This window comes from Staurois parvus, unplaced genomic scaffold (genome assembly GCF_062004578.1).
Source record: "Staurois parvus isolate SC_StPar_1 unplaced genomic scaffold, SC_StPar_1.0 ptg000090l, whole genome shotgun sequence".
Classification (NCBI taxonomy): domain Eukaryota; kingdom Metazoa; phylum Chordata; class Amphibia; order Anura; family Ranidae; genus Staurois; species Staurois parvus.
Window position 1 is genome coordinate 1,096,706 of NW_028317886.1, and position 15,900 is coordinate 1,112,605.

Below are 15,900 nucleotides of genomic sequence, written 5' to 3' on the forward strand. Positions count from 1 at the left end.
GCACCATTTCTCTTTAGGCCAGTCAATGTGCTCTTTGGCAAATTGTAACCTCTTCTTGCAGATAGCTTGGCTTCACGTAGGCGTCTTCTAATTGTAACAGAATTCACAGGTAACTTTAGACCTTCTTTGATCTTCCTGGAGCTGATTGTTGGCTGAGTCCTTGCCATTTTGGCTATTCTATCCATTCGAATGGTAGTTTTTCGCTTTCTTCCATGTCTTTCAGGTTTTGGTTGCCATTTTAAAGCATTTGCAATCATTTTAGCTGAGCAGCCTATCATTTTCTGCACTTCTTTATATGTTTTCCCCTCTCCAATCAACTTTTTAATCAAGGTACGCTGTTCTTCTGAACAATGTCTGTAACGACCCATTTTCCTCATAAATTCAGAGAGAAATGCACTGTAACCAGCATGTACAACATTTGCTGCCTTCCTTCCTTAAATAAGGGCAATAATTGCCACCTGTTTTTCAAACAATGAATGACCTCACTAATAGAATTCCACACTGCTATTATTTTGGACATGCCCCTTTCAATTAGTGATTCAATTACACAGAATCAGCAGCATGCATGTCATGACAGTTGGGTCTGTTGGATTTCTATTACTCTACCACACCTGCTAGTAAATTATTTGCCATGTAGAAATATAATTTCTATCAAAAACAGTGATTGATCAAGTTAGTGATGTCTGACTGCTATTATTTTGAACACAACTGTATCTTAGCCTAAATTTATAAAGAAAGATTTTTGTATGCAGCATTTTATAACAGAAATTAAGAAAAAGCGCATTTTTTTCAAAACATTGTCTTTTTTCATTTACTTAGCAAAAAAAAACTGTGGTAAATAAATACCACCAAAAGAAAGCTATATTTGTGTGAAATGCAAACATTTTGTTCAGGTACAGTGTTGCATACCCACACAATTGTCATTCAAAGTATGACAGTGCTGAAAGCTGAAAATTGGCCTGGGAATGAAGAGGGTGAAAGTGTCCGGTACTGAGGTGGTTAATGTTTCACTTTAAGCATTTAAAAAAAAATCACTGCTCATGGTGCACTTCTTATCACACATTTTTTTAGCATATGTGTACATGTATGCAATTTATACATTTTAAAGCTTTAAAGGATAAGTTCACCTTTGGGCACATGTTACATGTTCCACCCATTTTTAGGGTGGAACGTGTATCATGTTCCTGATCCTGCCCACTGCCCCCCTCCTTGTGATAGAAGTACGGGGAAAATCCCTGTGCTAGCTGACAGATTTCAAAAACAGCGTGGCTCTGCCTACACAGCTGCGTCATTCACTCACGGTGTTCTGTGAATGAATGTACTACAAGTCCCAACAGCCTTAGCAGCTGTGAGCTTGTAGTCCTCAGTGAACTACCATGGAACTGTGGAGCGCAGTGATAGCTCAATGATTCTTCCTGTCAGCAAGTATCGGCTTGCCTGTACAGGATGTACGAGCAAACAGATACACTGACAGTGTGTTCAGGAGACCTGCAAGTCATCAGCAATCTGCTGATCGCTGGTGCAATGCTTTACAGGCTCCTAACACAAAAAAATAATAAATGTAAATTTTTTTACCAGCAAAAAAAATGTGCATTTATTATTTTTCGTGGAAAGGTGAACTTATCCTTTAAAACAAAATGTCCGCATTTTATATTTTAAATATAGTTCTTGTCTCAGCAAAAAAAACCAGAATGACTAAAAAAAGCACTGGTCATACAGTAATATTTTCTAAAATACTTTCTTAATCTATCAAAAAACAGATGATGAAATAAGCAATGGCCACAGGAAATAGTTAATATGGAAGGAATTGAATGGATCAGCCATCCCTTAATGACATCCTAAAAAATCAAATCACTAATACCAACTATAACTATCAACTACTAGCTGTACCCTTCATAAATTGTAATTTCAAGACAGTTAAAAAAAAAACAAAAACACTGAACCAAAACTAAAAAAATGGTTTTCAAAACACTTTAGCTTGTAGTTTTGAAGAATGTTAGCATTATATATATATATATATACACACATTTTTATTTGGGGGGGGGTGGGGTGTATACACATGAAATTTTATTGTGTCTGAGTAAGGTTATGGTGTTGATGCCCCTGGTACTTTTTTCATAGGTTTTTTTGAGTTTGGGCAAGGACACAGGGGCTCCATGATCCCCTATTGCCCGGGGGCCCCATGAATTGTCAGTCCGCCCCGGTTAGAACAATCTGTGCTGCTCAATCCAGGCACTGACCGATTCAGAATAAACATATTAAACTGAATGTGCATATTAAACCGCCCTGTTGTTTGTGACAAATTCCCTTTAATGGAGAGTTCTAAGGCCATCTAGACATACATTTAGATATGCACTTACTGACTCTTGTAAATGCCATCAACTTTGCATATTTTAAAACTAATGAATTGAATTCATCCAGATTACATATGTTTTGTAATTTGACTTTTTTTTATAACTTGAATGCAAAATATGCCGCAGAAAACATTACATTGGTTATCGCAGTTGCTTATATTTTTTGCGTGATTTATGTTCATAAATTGATGAACTGTACACATTTAACACAGAATCACTTAAATATGTAAATATGTGCTTATATATTAAAAATGTTCCTTATCATTTATTAAGTTATTCAAACATGCTTGAAGATCTTTGCATGATCTGTGCAAGGAGAAACATTTGAAAGATGATTTTAACTTGCAGCTCGTGTAGTTGTAAAAAGTGGATGTTAGATTTATCACCGCATTTGATGTATGGCTCTCCTAGTATTTAAGATTTACACAATAATTATGTAATGCTTTGGAAATATTAGAAAATAAATAACTTACATATTGTCCTCCAAACATGGTAGAGCAGATTTTCTCACGCAGCACAGCAGCAAACTAGTGAAGGGGACTGCAAGCCAAGTAGAGAAGTAGAAAGCCATGTAGAGAATGCTCAACTCCACCCAATCTGATAATGAAAGGCATACACTAATCATATTCAGTTTGCTTAAAACAAAGAAAAGCACTTCTTGGTACCAGGTTTGTGTGCTAAACCATCAGTCATGTAACAAGTAACAAATTCATTTTGAAATACAAATAAACTTAATCTTTGCTTTACCTGTAACAGATATGGAGACAACCAATCAGCTTAAAGTGTTCCTAAAAGGCTCGAGTTAATCATTCATTCTGTGACACAATATATTGTCACTATGCATTAACATTATTTTTTTTCACTGTAAGACACAGTGATAGTAATTGGTAAATATGATAATAATGTATATTTCTACAACAAATGAAAAACATAACCTGCTGTTTTGGCAAATATTTTTTTTCTAATGGGGCAGTCATAGGTTGATGTACAAATCAAATAACATTCAGATTTTTTAAAATAATAATTTGGTATGTTCAATATCTGCCATTGTTATTTCAGTTTCTATGATTGTAAAAATGGCTTTAGTCCAAAGTAATTATAATGTGCATTTAGCCCATAGCAACCCAGTTTTCAATTAAGCCCAAGCTCTTATTTGCTCCACCTCTCTCAAGTTTGGTTGAGGAAGTTGGGTCAAGGAAGATTTTTTTGTTTTGATATTAGATTGGAGATTGATGGGAGCTGGAGAGATACTAGGTCTCACCTGTCCTTGTGTGAAGGTTTTACAGGTACCAGAAAATCTCCCTTTATGCATCCAATTACTACTGATCTTCATGTACATCAGGTGCTGCTATTGAACAGAGTGCTATCATCGACTGGTAATTTGCTGCCTCTTTTTTCATTTATTGCTTTATATAATTCTGTGTACATTGTTATGCTTTATCTGTATTTTCATTGTTAATTGGTTGTATATTTTTGATTCCACTGTAGGCATTGCTGCTCAGATTTTCCACTTTCCCTGAAGAAGTGGGCCACATCCCACGAAACGCGTTGGTTCTTTTGAATGATTATCCAGTTTTGAATTCAATTATATGGAAAAGCATTTTTGGTTTCTAGTGGAACTGCCATCCTTCTTAAATTACACCTAATGGTTTATCATTTGGGTAGTCTACATGAATTTAGATATTTCCACTAATTACCAACATTTTTCATACCTTTCATGTCTGTAGTCGCTTCACCAGTTTGATGATGATCAATTCTTTTGATGATATCAATAGGGTTTTAGAACTCTGGCCCGTGATGTTCTCACGTCCTGAGCCAGAGTCTTTGCCCATTATTATTTCTTTATATTTTTGTTAACTCATTATGTATGTGCCTACATTGGTGTTCTTACCACTCTATGTGGTTTTTTTTATAATGTCATAATAAAATATTCTCTATTTTATACAATATTGTTTATGATTATGCATCTCTATACCCATAATGGTATGGTACCTTAAAAGCCCCATTATTTTCTCCTACTAGGGTTTTTTTTTTTCGTTTTGTTTTGATGTTGTATATTAGACTGTATCTGTCCTGTAACTTAGCTGTTCTGGTGCACAGTTGCTCGGGGGAATAAAGCAATGATTTACATGTCTCTGCCCACTATCCTGAAATAAGTAAACCCTTTATTTTTGAGAATTTTGTGATGGAAGTGAGATATGCAGATGCCTTCAGTTTTAAAGCCTCAGTCTCAGCTTTCATTTTACTTTAAAGAATAAGTTCACCCTTAATAACATGGTACATGTTACACACATATTCACGGTGTAACATGTAACGTGTTATGAATACACCAGCTCCCGTTCCCCCCCGCATCTCTGCTTTGACAGCTAGTGGGAGATCTTCTCTGCCCGCCTAGCTGCATCACTCATTCACAGTCCTCTGTGAATGAGAAACTGCAAGTCCCGACAGCCTTAGCGGCTGTCAGCTTGTAGTTCTCAATCAACTACCACGGTGCTGTGTAGTGCTGCCGTAGTTCATAGATTCTTCCTGTCAGTATTTCTACTTGCTCGTACATTTCGTATGTGCAAGCAGATATACTGGCAGATCTGCAGGAAAACTGCATAGCACCAGCGATCTGCTGATCGCTGATGCAATGGTTTCCAGGCTCCTGTAACCAAAATTAATAAATGCACATTTTTTTTACCTGCAAAAAAATGTGCATTTATTTTTTTTTGTAAAAAGGTGAGTTTATACTTTAAATAATTTGTTTGGACCAAAATGGCCCAAATAAACTATTTCCTTCACTAATACATGTGCCGGCTGTCAGTACTGTCAGTTAAAGTAGAGCAGCACTGAATAGCAAAAAATGCCCTGGTCATGCAAGGGCTAAATCCTTCCAGAGACCAAGTGGCTATAATTTAGCTTTTTAGGACACAGTTATATTTTTGGCCTAAATACAGAAGGGTCAGAACCTCTTTTGTTTTTTTATTTGGAGCTGTGTCTTTGTGGGAATATTTCCTTTCTAGCTACTATTGCAGCTTTTGCAGCTGCTACTTTTTCAAAGAATCAACATTTTAAGTTTCAAATTGGAGCATTCAGAAATTCACCTTAAAGCGATTAAAGAGGTTAAGCTTTTTTTAATTAAAATAATAAACATGTTATATTGACCTGCTCTGTGCAATGATTTTGCACAGAGTGGCCCGACCCCCTCTTCTGGGGTCCCTTGCTGGCGTTCTTGGCTCCTACTCTTCTGTGTTGGCCCCCATAGCATGGACTTGCTATGGGGGCAGTCATGTGGGCTTAATCTATTAACACACAGTACATCTTGGCCCTGCCCATCGCTCCCTCTTCAATGGATTTGATTGACAGCAGCAGGAGCCAATGGCTCCTGCTGCTGCATTTCTGCTTGTGAGGAGAGAGCAGCGATGCTCTGCAGCATAATGCTGGATCAAAAAAGGAGCCAGGTAAGCCTGTGAAGGGGCTTGGGGAGCTGATACTGGAAGGTTTGTTACACTAGCCTGTAGAACCACATTTCAATGATATTTAATGGTGCAAAAAATATTCACAAAAAATATATTAAAAACCAACATATACAACAGTAAAATAAAAGTATTCAAAAGTAAAAAATATACTAAGTTGACTCAACCTGGTCTTTGGTTCAATGCAGCGTTCAGGTAGCCTGCAGAATTTGTCAAATCTGATAGCCTTCTGGCTCTCAAAAAAGTGGTTCTCATTATTCGTCACAGTTTTAGTGATAATAACAAGAGCTCAATTCAAGGGTCCCAAGGCTGTGTTAAAGGTGTGCTAGAGTATTTCATTATGTCTAGTGAATACACCCATAATGCCAGTTATCTTGTATTTCAATACGACATGGCTTTGCAATCCGAAAACCAACAGATTATTTTTAATGAAATTACAATTTGTTAGATACAAAATATGATATTGAACTAATGTATAGTTCTCTTACAAGATCAAATATGTTTTATTAAACTTCTGGACTTTGCAAATTAGACATACTTGGTGTCTAACTGATTGGTATCTTCTTATACATTAGTCTAACCCCTTTTAGGAAGGTAACTTCAGTACAGTAAGAATTCTGTATATCAGCTGTAGGTCAGTATATATATAATTATTTACAAAGGGCCATTTATGACAGGGTCTCATCAGGAGAGATTTGAAGACCCTGCTAGTTAAGGTTTAAAATATCTTGCCATTCCTTTCAACCAGTGATAATCTGGGGTTCGGTCCAAACCCAAGTTTGTTCAATCCAGGAAGTTAGCTGTCATTGCTGGACCAATGAGCTGTAGGTATGTATCTTTGCTGATTCCCCACCCTACAACTGGCATACATACAGACATGGGAATGATTGTGACATATTGACCTACTTTCCCTGCCCTAACCGTTTGTATTACTGACTTTTTAGTACTCTTCCTCCATTCTCTCCACATAGTTTTGGGTTCATCAGGTATTCACTATGGTCATACTGAGTTGTGAAATAACATATAAAGTTGGATCAAATTCTGAACTGGGATATGAGTACATGACCCTGTCTCACAAATATTTTACATTTGTATAAAAATGGATACAAAATAAAATAAAACTCATTATAGTTTGGGGAATTAAGTGTAAGCTCCACCTTTTTTAAAAGGATAGCCTAATATCTGGGTTTTGATATAATATACCCAGTAAGATTGTCACCTAATGCGGATTATAAGTAGTGATGAACTGAGTGTCCAAATGTCCAAAGAACCCCACATAAAAATTAAGTGTAGGGTCCCCCGCAAAAATCCACACCTTATCCAAGCAAGCAGCCTGGCAGGCCAGGATAGGGGGATGGGCGTACATCTCCCTGCCTCCTGAAGCATACCAGGCCACCTGCCCTCAACATGGTGGACAGCCTTACCGGGGGGGACCCCCATGGAAAAGCACCTTGCCCACAACTGTGGCCCTATGGTTGTGAGCAGGTTAGGGGCTTATTGGAATCTGGAAGCCCGTTTTAAGAATAAGGGGGCACCCAGATAACCAGCCCTTCCCCATTGTGAATTAGTAGGGGGTACACTAAACACTAGAGACACTAGACCAGTGCAGCCAACAAAAGTACTCCTCATAGCTGCCACACCATTCTCAGTGTCACCATACCAGTGTAAGCCTGTAACAGTATTCCTGATTTTGACCATGCCAGGGTCACCAACGCAGTGCAGCCAGAAACAGTATCTTTGATCACCATACCAGTTGCCATACCAGTCCTAGTGTTAGCCAGCAATAGTGTTCCTGATCACCGCAACACTAGTTTCAGTGTCACCAGATGAGTGTAAACCAGCTACAGTCTCCCTGATCACTAGCCACACCTGTCCTAGCATCATCAGACTAGTGCAGCCAGCAACAGCCAGCAAAAGGAAGTCAGGTTATGAAAGAGAGTCTGAAGAAAAACAGGAATAACCTTCTCTAAAGGAGAGGAGGCTCATCACCAAAAACTGGAGTATCATAGAGTGGGTGGGGTCATATGAGTGTGTCCCTAGGGGTAGCCCTAGCAAAGTATTTACCAGTGTCCTATCACCTGAATTAGCCTGCATATAACCCATGCTCTGTGAATACAAACCATGAACAATTAAGTTAATACATTTTAATGTACTTTTTTCAAAAAACTTGTGACAAAAAAATAAAGTCTTCAAAACCTCACTATGCCCTTTTAAAAAATACCATTCGGTGTCTGCTTTCCAAAAAGTTGTCATTTTTGTAATCTAGTCATGTTTTAGTCATATAGGCCCTGATTTACTAAGAATTGAGTCTACCAGCAGACGCTGAACATTCAGGCAGACTCAATTCAAACACTCTAGACCTGTCAGCCTTCTGAAAGGCATCTAGCAAACTCATTGAAAAGCGTCTACTTTGTAGACTCTTTCCTGTTAGTAAATGTGGAACCGCGTCTGGCACATTTTTAGGTGCAATACCTGATATGTTCGCTAGGTGTGCACAACTGCGGGCTTTGTCCCGTTGGCGTTTTTTTGTTTGCATATGAGAATACTTATAATTTAAAGTAAAAAGTACACCTATATATTTTTTTTTTTGGTTGCTGTTTCTCCAAAATGATCAGACAACTAATGCATTTCCTAATGAATGTCATACATTCTATTTTCAAATGTCAAACATTTTCACACTTATATCTCAAATAATTGTGAATGTGTAGTTCTAATTTCCCAATATAATTATATATCTTCATTCTCTTTAATCATGTAACTATTCTATGTTAAAGTAATAAATGCATGTTATCAATCATAAATGCATGTAAAATCAAAAAAGTGCAAATAAGTGCGATAATGATGTCGACTGGTAAATGGTGCTAAAAAAAGTTCATATAATCATTCCTGAATAATGGAATGTCCTTCGTGTGAGTGTACCAACTCAGAGAGTGCCTGTGAATGGCACGTGTGGTTTATCTGTGACGGGCAGTAGTGCAGACGGTTTATCCGCGACGGACAGTATGGTGGACGCCCCTCAATAGTGGTAGCGTGGCGTCAGCAATAGGGCTCCACTCAATGCATTTCGTGTACCAACACGCCCTCAGAGGCATACCAATAGGACGTGTTAGTACACAAAATGCATTGGGTGGATCCCTGGACGCCACGCTGCCGCCTTTGAGGAGTGTCTACCATCTTGGCACTCACTTTGCTATTATTTTTATTACTCCACGTGGATATTTTAAATTGTTACTCATGACCATTATAATAAAGTACTTCACTATTAAGCACATTTCTGGCTCCTGTGCCTGAGCTAATTCCTCCCCAGGACCATTTTGGCACCCACCCTGATGGACGGATGGATGGAGTTGGATGACTAACCCATAGCTGCCAGCATACCGCTGCACCCCCAGATGTGCGATGTGTATAACCCATGTGCATTAATACTTTTGTTCTGGTGAGTGTACACCCGTCCCAAGGGTGGATTACCTTTCACGAGTCCTAGCACTACTGTCCGTCACGGAGAGACCACACGTGCCATTCATAGGCACTCTCTGAGTTGGTGCTCTCACACGAAGGACATTCCATTATTCAGGAATGATTATATGAACTTTTGTTTAGCACCATTTACCAGTTTACATCATTATTGCACTTATTTGCACTTTGTTGACTTTACATGCGTTTATGATTGTTAACATGTATTTATAGCGCTTCACTATTACTTTAACATAATTCTATACTGGGACTGTTGCCAATACCCTGAGTGCTAGCTGCTACCTTCATAGCTATACCTATATTTATATTTATCTTGTGTAATACCATTTTAGTAGTCTATATAATTTTACCAGCGCTTGCTTTATCATTATTTTTAAACAATGTAACTATTCTACATTGCAGCTCAAACTCTGTCTCCTACAGTGGCTTAGTGGTTAGAACTCAGAACCTATAGCACATGGGTTCTAATCACAGTCATAGCTGCACCTGTCTGCATCTCAGTTTGCATGCTTTCTCTGCACGGGTGTGTTTCTGCCAACACTCCAAAGACATGCTGTTAGGTTAATTGGGCCTAGTATATGTCAAAAACCAGCCGTTTTTTAACCACTTGCCGCCCTGCCACTGTAGAAATACGGCGGCAGGGTGGCAGGCAAAAACACGTTTTAAAACGTGTGCTTTGTAAACAGGTAGGGGGCGCGCGAGGCGCACCGCCGCCCTACCTGTCCCGCCGATCACAGCTGCGGATGTCAGTCGCCGGGTCACAGCCGGACCTTACCGGCTATCGCGATCGGTGGCAATCAGTGACAGAGAGCACAGCTGCAGTAGCTGTGCTTTCTGTCACTTCCCTGACAGCTCAAGGACAAGCTGATTGGGACAGAAGAGTTTCTCTCTCCCGATCAGCCGTGTCTCCTGCAGTACACACCCCTGCCCCCTAGTAAAACACCCCCCCTCACACAGATAACCCTTCCCTGCAAAATAAACTTAACCCCTTCCTCCCCAGTGCCATTAGTACAGTGTCAGTGGTTTTTTTTTTGCACTGATCACTGTATTGGTGTCACTGGGGATGTCAGTGACCCCAAGTCAGTACCCCCCCAGTGTCAGAATGTCCGCCGCAGTCCCGCCATAAGTCGCTGATCGCCGCTATAAGTCCCTGATCACCGCCATAAATCCCTGATCGCCGCCATTATTAGTATTAAAAAACTAAAAATCCCAGTATCTTTCCCGCCATTTGTAAACGCTATAACTTGCACGTAAACCAATTAATTTACAAGTATTGTTTTTTTTTTTTCAGCAAAGACATGTCGCAGAATGCATTTTGGCAGACATTTATGACTAAATTTGATTTTTAAATTTTTTTTTTACTGGACATGTTTTATAGCAAAAAGTCCAAAATATTGTTTTTTTTCCTCAAAATTGTCAGCCTTTTTTCAAATACCACCGAAAAAAAGCTCAATTTGTGGGAAAAAAAAGGATGTAAATTTCATTTATGTACCGTATTGCATGACCGCGCAATTGTCCGTTAAACTAGCGCAGCGCTGTATAGCAAAAAAATGGTGTAAATTGCAGTATCTATACCATAGTTTGTAGACGCTATAACTTTCACACAAAGCAATCAATATACAGTTATTGGGATTTTTTTACCAAAAACATGTAGCAGAATACATTTTGGCCTGAATTTATAACCAACTTTGAGTTTACTATATATTTTTTATAGCTGAAAGTAAAAAATATTGTTTTTCTTCAAAATTTTTGGCCTTTTTTTGTTTATAGCATGAAAAATAAAAAGCGCACAGGTGATCAAATACCACCGAAAGAAAGCTCTATTTGTGTGAAAAAAAGGACGTAAATTTCGTTTGGGTGCAGCATTGCATGACCGCGCAATTATCAGTTGAATTAGTGCAGCGCCGAGTAGCAAAAAGAGGCCTGGTCATTAAGGGGGGGTAAATCCTCTGGAGGTCAAGTGGTTAAAAAAAACAAAAATCGGTCGACGTTACCACCAACGGTAAAAAAATCGGCCAATTTTCGGCCCGTCTACGGCCGGCATTTTTACTTTTGTCCCTTGCAGAGAGCTCCGCTATTATATTTTACATGAAAACTATTGCGTTTGCAACAATGTATCCATGTCGGATACAGATGTTTTTATTCGGATACAAATAGATACATTGTTGCAACCGCAAGACTTTTCATGTAAAATATAATAGCGGACTGGAATTCTTCTTCTTCTTCTTCTTCTTCTTTTTGCAGGTCACGGCCCATGCACAGATTTTATATCGGTAAAACTATCAGCCGATTTGCCCATCATTGCCGGGATAATCAATCGGCCGCAAATTTTCCAACTTTACCGATAAAAAAAAAATGTGCCAAAAACCTGAAAAACGGCCGCCCAATTAACCCACTAACAGTAAAAAAAATGGCCAATTTTTTTTTCTGCCAATTTGCGACCCATCTATGGCCTGCATTAGATTGTAAGCTCCTTGACATTTGTGAATGCCCAAAATATGGAAATCAATTTCCAGGGTTCTGTCAGTGCCAGGAATATCGATCAATCAAGATTTTTTTTTTTTACCGTTGGTGGTAACGTCGGCCAATTGAACGACCGATTTTTCATTTTTCTTTTTTTTTTAAAACAGACGGTTTTCCACCTGTCTATGGCCTGCATTATGCAGGCCATAGATGGATTGAAAATTGGCCGAAAATTCGTCCAAAAGAATGATCGGCCGATTTTCGGATAGTTAATGGGTGAATTTGTCAGCCGTTTTTCGGGATTTTGACACATTTTTTTAATCGATTATGTTGGAAAAAAACCAGCCGATTTTGTCGATCGGCCGATTTTCACGGCAATGATGGGCAAATTGGCCAGTCTTTTTACCGATTAAAAAAATGCGCATGAGCCGTGACCTGCAAGAAGAAGGAAAAGAAGAAGAAGAAGATGAAGACAAAGAAAAAGAAGAAGAACATCTGTATCTATTTGTATCCATTTCGGATACAGATGTTTTTATTCGGATACAAATAGACATATTGTTGCAACCGCAATACATTTTCATGTCAAATATAATAGCGGAGTGTCCCTGCAGAGAGCTCCGCTCTATATTTGACATTTAAAAGTATAGCGGTTGCAACATTGTATCTATTTGTATCCGAATAGAAACATCTGTATCCGAAATGCATACAAATAGATACAATGTTGCAACTTTACTATACTTTTAAATGTCAAATATAATAGCGGAGCTCTCTGCAGGGACACCGCTATTACATTTGCTGGCTGTAGACGAGACGAAAATCAGCCGTTTTTTTTTACCAATGGTGGTAACGTCGGCCGATTGAACGACCGATTTTTCATTTTTTTAAAAAAAAAGGCCGGTTTTCGCCCAGTCTATGGTCTGCATTAATGTAATGTAAAATAATTCCTGTAAATTAAATAAATAATTAAAAAAACTGCTTGGGGTCCCCCCTCCCATCCATACCAAGCCCTTTGGGTCTGGTATGGATGTTAAGGGGTAACTCCACGCCAAAATTTAAAAAACAATGGCGTGGAGTCCCCCCTAAAATCCATACCAGACCCTTAATCGAGCATGCAGCCCGGTAGGTAAGGAAAGGGGGGGGATGAGAGAGCACCCTCCCCTCCTGAATCATACCAGCCAACATGCCCTCAACATGGGGGGGTACTTTGGGGCGGGGGGCCCCCCCCAAAGCCCCTTGTCCCCATGTTGATGGGGACAAGGGCCTCTGCCCCACAACCCTGGCTGGTGGTTGTGGGGGTCCCAGCCCCCCCCAGATCCCAGCCCCCCCCTACATGAATGAGTATGCAGTACATGGTACCGCATACTCATTCACAAAAAAACAAAGTTTAGTGTAAAAAACCACAGTACAGGGTCTTTGACAAGTCCTTTAATAAAACAATGTCCCCCGAAGTAGATCCAATGTCAATCACGGTGTCGACCCGAAAAAAGAGAAAAAAAAAAGTTCCGGTCCCGACAGAGGCTCACCAGCCTTATGCAGAGAGCCAGGATGACAGGGGTGGGGCCAGCCGGGGACATCATCTGAGTGACACGCCCCATGTGACATCAATGATGTCACATGGGGTGGGATCACATGCTTGATGTCCCTGCCCATTACCTATTTAAGAACTGTCATCCTTGCTCTCTGCATAAGGCTGGTTAGTCTCCGTCAGGACCGGAACTTTTTTTTTCTTTTTTCGGGTCGCCACCGTGACACCGTGATTGGCGTTGGATCTACTTCGGGGGACATTGTTTTATTAAAAGACTTGTCAAAGACCCTGTACTGTGGTTTTTTACACTACATTTTGTTTTTTTGGGAATTAGTAGCGGGACCATGTACCGCATACTCATTCACCTGGGGGGGGCAGGATCTGGGGGCCCCCTCATTAAAGACGGCTTCCAGATTTTGATAAGCTCCCCGCCCGCAGAACCCCAGAACCACCGCCAGGGTTGTGGGGCAGAGGCCCTTGTCCCCATCAACATGGGGACAAGGTGCTTTGGGGGGGAGCCCCCCTGCCCCAAAGCACCCCCCCATGTTGAGGGCATGTTGGCTGGTATGGTTCATGAGAGCGCCCCCCCCCCTTTCCTGACCTGCTGGGCTGCATGCTTGGATAAGGGTCTGGTATGGGTTTTGGGGGGGACTCCACGCTGTTTTTTTATTTAATTTCGGTGTAGAGTTACCCCTTAATATCCATATCAGACCGGAAGGGCTTGGTATGGATGGGAGGGGGGACCTCACGCAGTTTTATTTTTTTATTTTCATTGCAGACCTTTATTTTTACATTCAGCTGGCAAAATAAATATTATCTAGACCTTCAAAATATGTAAAATCATTACAGAAATAATTATAAAGGATAAGAAACAAAAATAGAATCAATAGAACTAAGGAAATTAAAATAGAATACATAAAGATATGCCTAGTGCTGTTTGTTAAACACAGTAGATGCGATCAAGTGCCGTCTGTCAGTGGAATCCACACAGAGATTTACTATTGAACAGTGGCTAAAAAGAAAGCGCCCACTGAAGACGTCTAAAATGTGTTCTGCACATGCTCATATATATCGGCCATAGACCATGGAAAAGCATCTAGTTCTTTACTGTGACAACTCGCTTTAAAAAAAATATTCTTACACATTTTAAAAATTATATGAAATGTCAGATATTGTTTAAAGTGAAGTCCTGATATTTGACAAAGCAAATTTCAATGTGAACATGTCTCTGCAGTGATTTTTCATGGTGTTAGACGTGCCACTTAGCAAGTCTGCTTTTTGATTCTGATTCCTGGGCTGTGTCTGGTTAGTAAATTCGATTTGGCGTCTACTTGTTGACGCTTTCATTAGTAAATCTCTTTGCGGTGTAAAAGTAGACGATCGCTATTAAAAAGTAGTGGTTAGCACACAAAAAGGTGCCTAGGCACAATAATAAATCAGGGTAAATCAGGACTCCAAAAAAGTGATAGTCAGAAAGTCAGGTCGGGTAGTCAAGAAATTAGATGTGTAATTTATGCTCTTTAGCTCCTTGGATTGTACGCTCCTCTATGCAGCTAGAGTACAAACAAGTTTCACATGTGTGGTATCCCTATACGCAGGAGGAGTAGCAGAACATTTTTTGCAGTGTAATTCTAAGAATGCACATACTATATATTAGAAAAGTATTGCTCATTGGCAAAAAAAAATAATTTTCATTTTCCTTGTTCATTTTCCAAAAAAGTATAAAAAATTTTGATCTTCAAAAGACTCACCATGCCTCTTAGTAAATACGTTGCAGGGTCTGATGTATAAAATTGGCGGTTCTGTCGGTGCTTCCCCTGTCCTGGCTCTTCAGAGTCTCAAGCAATGTGTTAGGTAGTCAATAAATCAGATGAGTAAATTATACCCCTGGAAAGCCTTAAAAGATGAAAGAGATAGGATATAATTCCAATAGGAAACACTGTAGCATTTATTGACACAATAAAAACAAAGCACACTTACATTAAAGGCATCTGAGTAGCAGCAGAGACCGGGATGGTAGTGGAAGGATCCTTCAGTGGGCTCAGGGAAGCTTGCACAGTAACAAGTGGTTTCTGCGAATGGCTGCAGCATACCCTACCACCGCGAAGCCTCATGGCACGGTTTACATGGCAGTAATACGTTTAGAAGAAACACATTGCCCCTCCCTCACCCGCATATAGACTGTGCCAGAAGGCTTCTCGTGGAGGGGTATGCAATCAGAACACTAGGGCTGATAAATTTCAAATATATGTATTATAGTTTGTGGACTCTGAATTTCACACAGTACACTTATTTTTTTTTTTTACCAAATAAATGTAGTGTACATTTCAGCCTAAATTTGTCAAGAAAAATTGTTTATTTTCATGACTTTATAACAGAAACTTGGGGAAATTGTTTTATATGTATATCAATTCTATCAGTTTACTTATTTTTTGATTTTTTACAGTAAAACACACACACAAAAACAAATAAGATTTTTATTCTTTCATTATGTCTTGTCTTTTTCCTAAAGTTCCTAAATGAAGAGCTCTGGACATGACAAAGCCACCTAAGACTCTACCATCTTCCATATTATTCTCACAACTGTAATTGGATTTTCATACAAATAACTGATTTTCTTTTTTCC

At 39.4% G+C, this 15,900-nt stretch overlaps 1 protein-coding gene across 2 annotated transcripts in view; it reads right to left on the reverse strand.

The window, feature by feature from the left end:
* ANXA10 (annexin A10) overlaps positions 1 to 15,120 on the reverse strand; it is a 100,816-nt gene extending 85,696 nt beyond the window's left edge. Inside the window, exons 1-2 of one of the 2 annotated variants that reach the window (XM_089670509.1) lie at positions 15,026 to 15,120; positions 2,828 to 2,951 (exon numbers count right to left, since the gene is read on the reverse strand). In XM_089670509.1, the coding sequence (XP_089526635.1) occupies positions 2,828 to 2,845 (18 nt within the window). In that variant the 5' untranslated portion in view covers positions 2,846 to 2,951; positions 15,026 to 15,120. Of the gene's footprint in view, positions 1 to 2,827; positions 3,003 to 15,025 lie in introns of those variants that run through there. The other variant, XM_089670510.1, reaches the window with a different exon arrangement.
* Between the last annotated feature and the right edge of the window lie 780 nt (positions 15,121 to 15,900).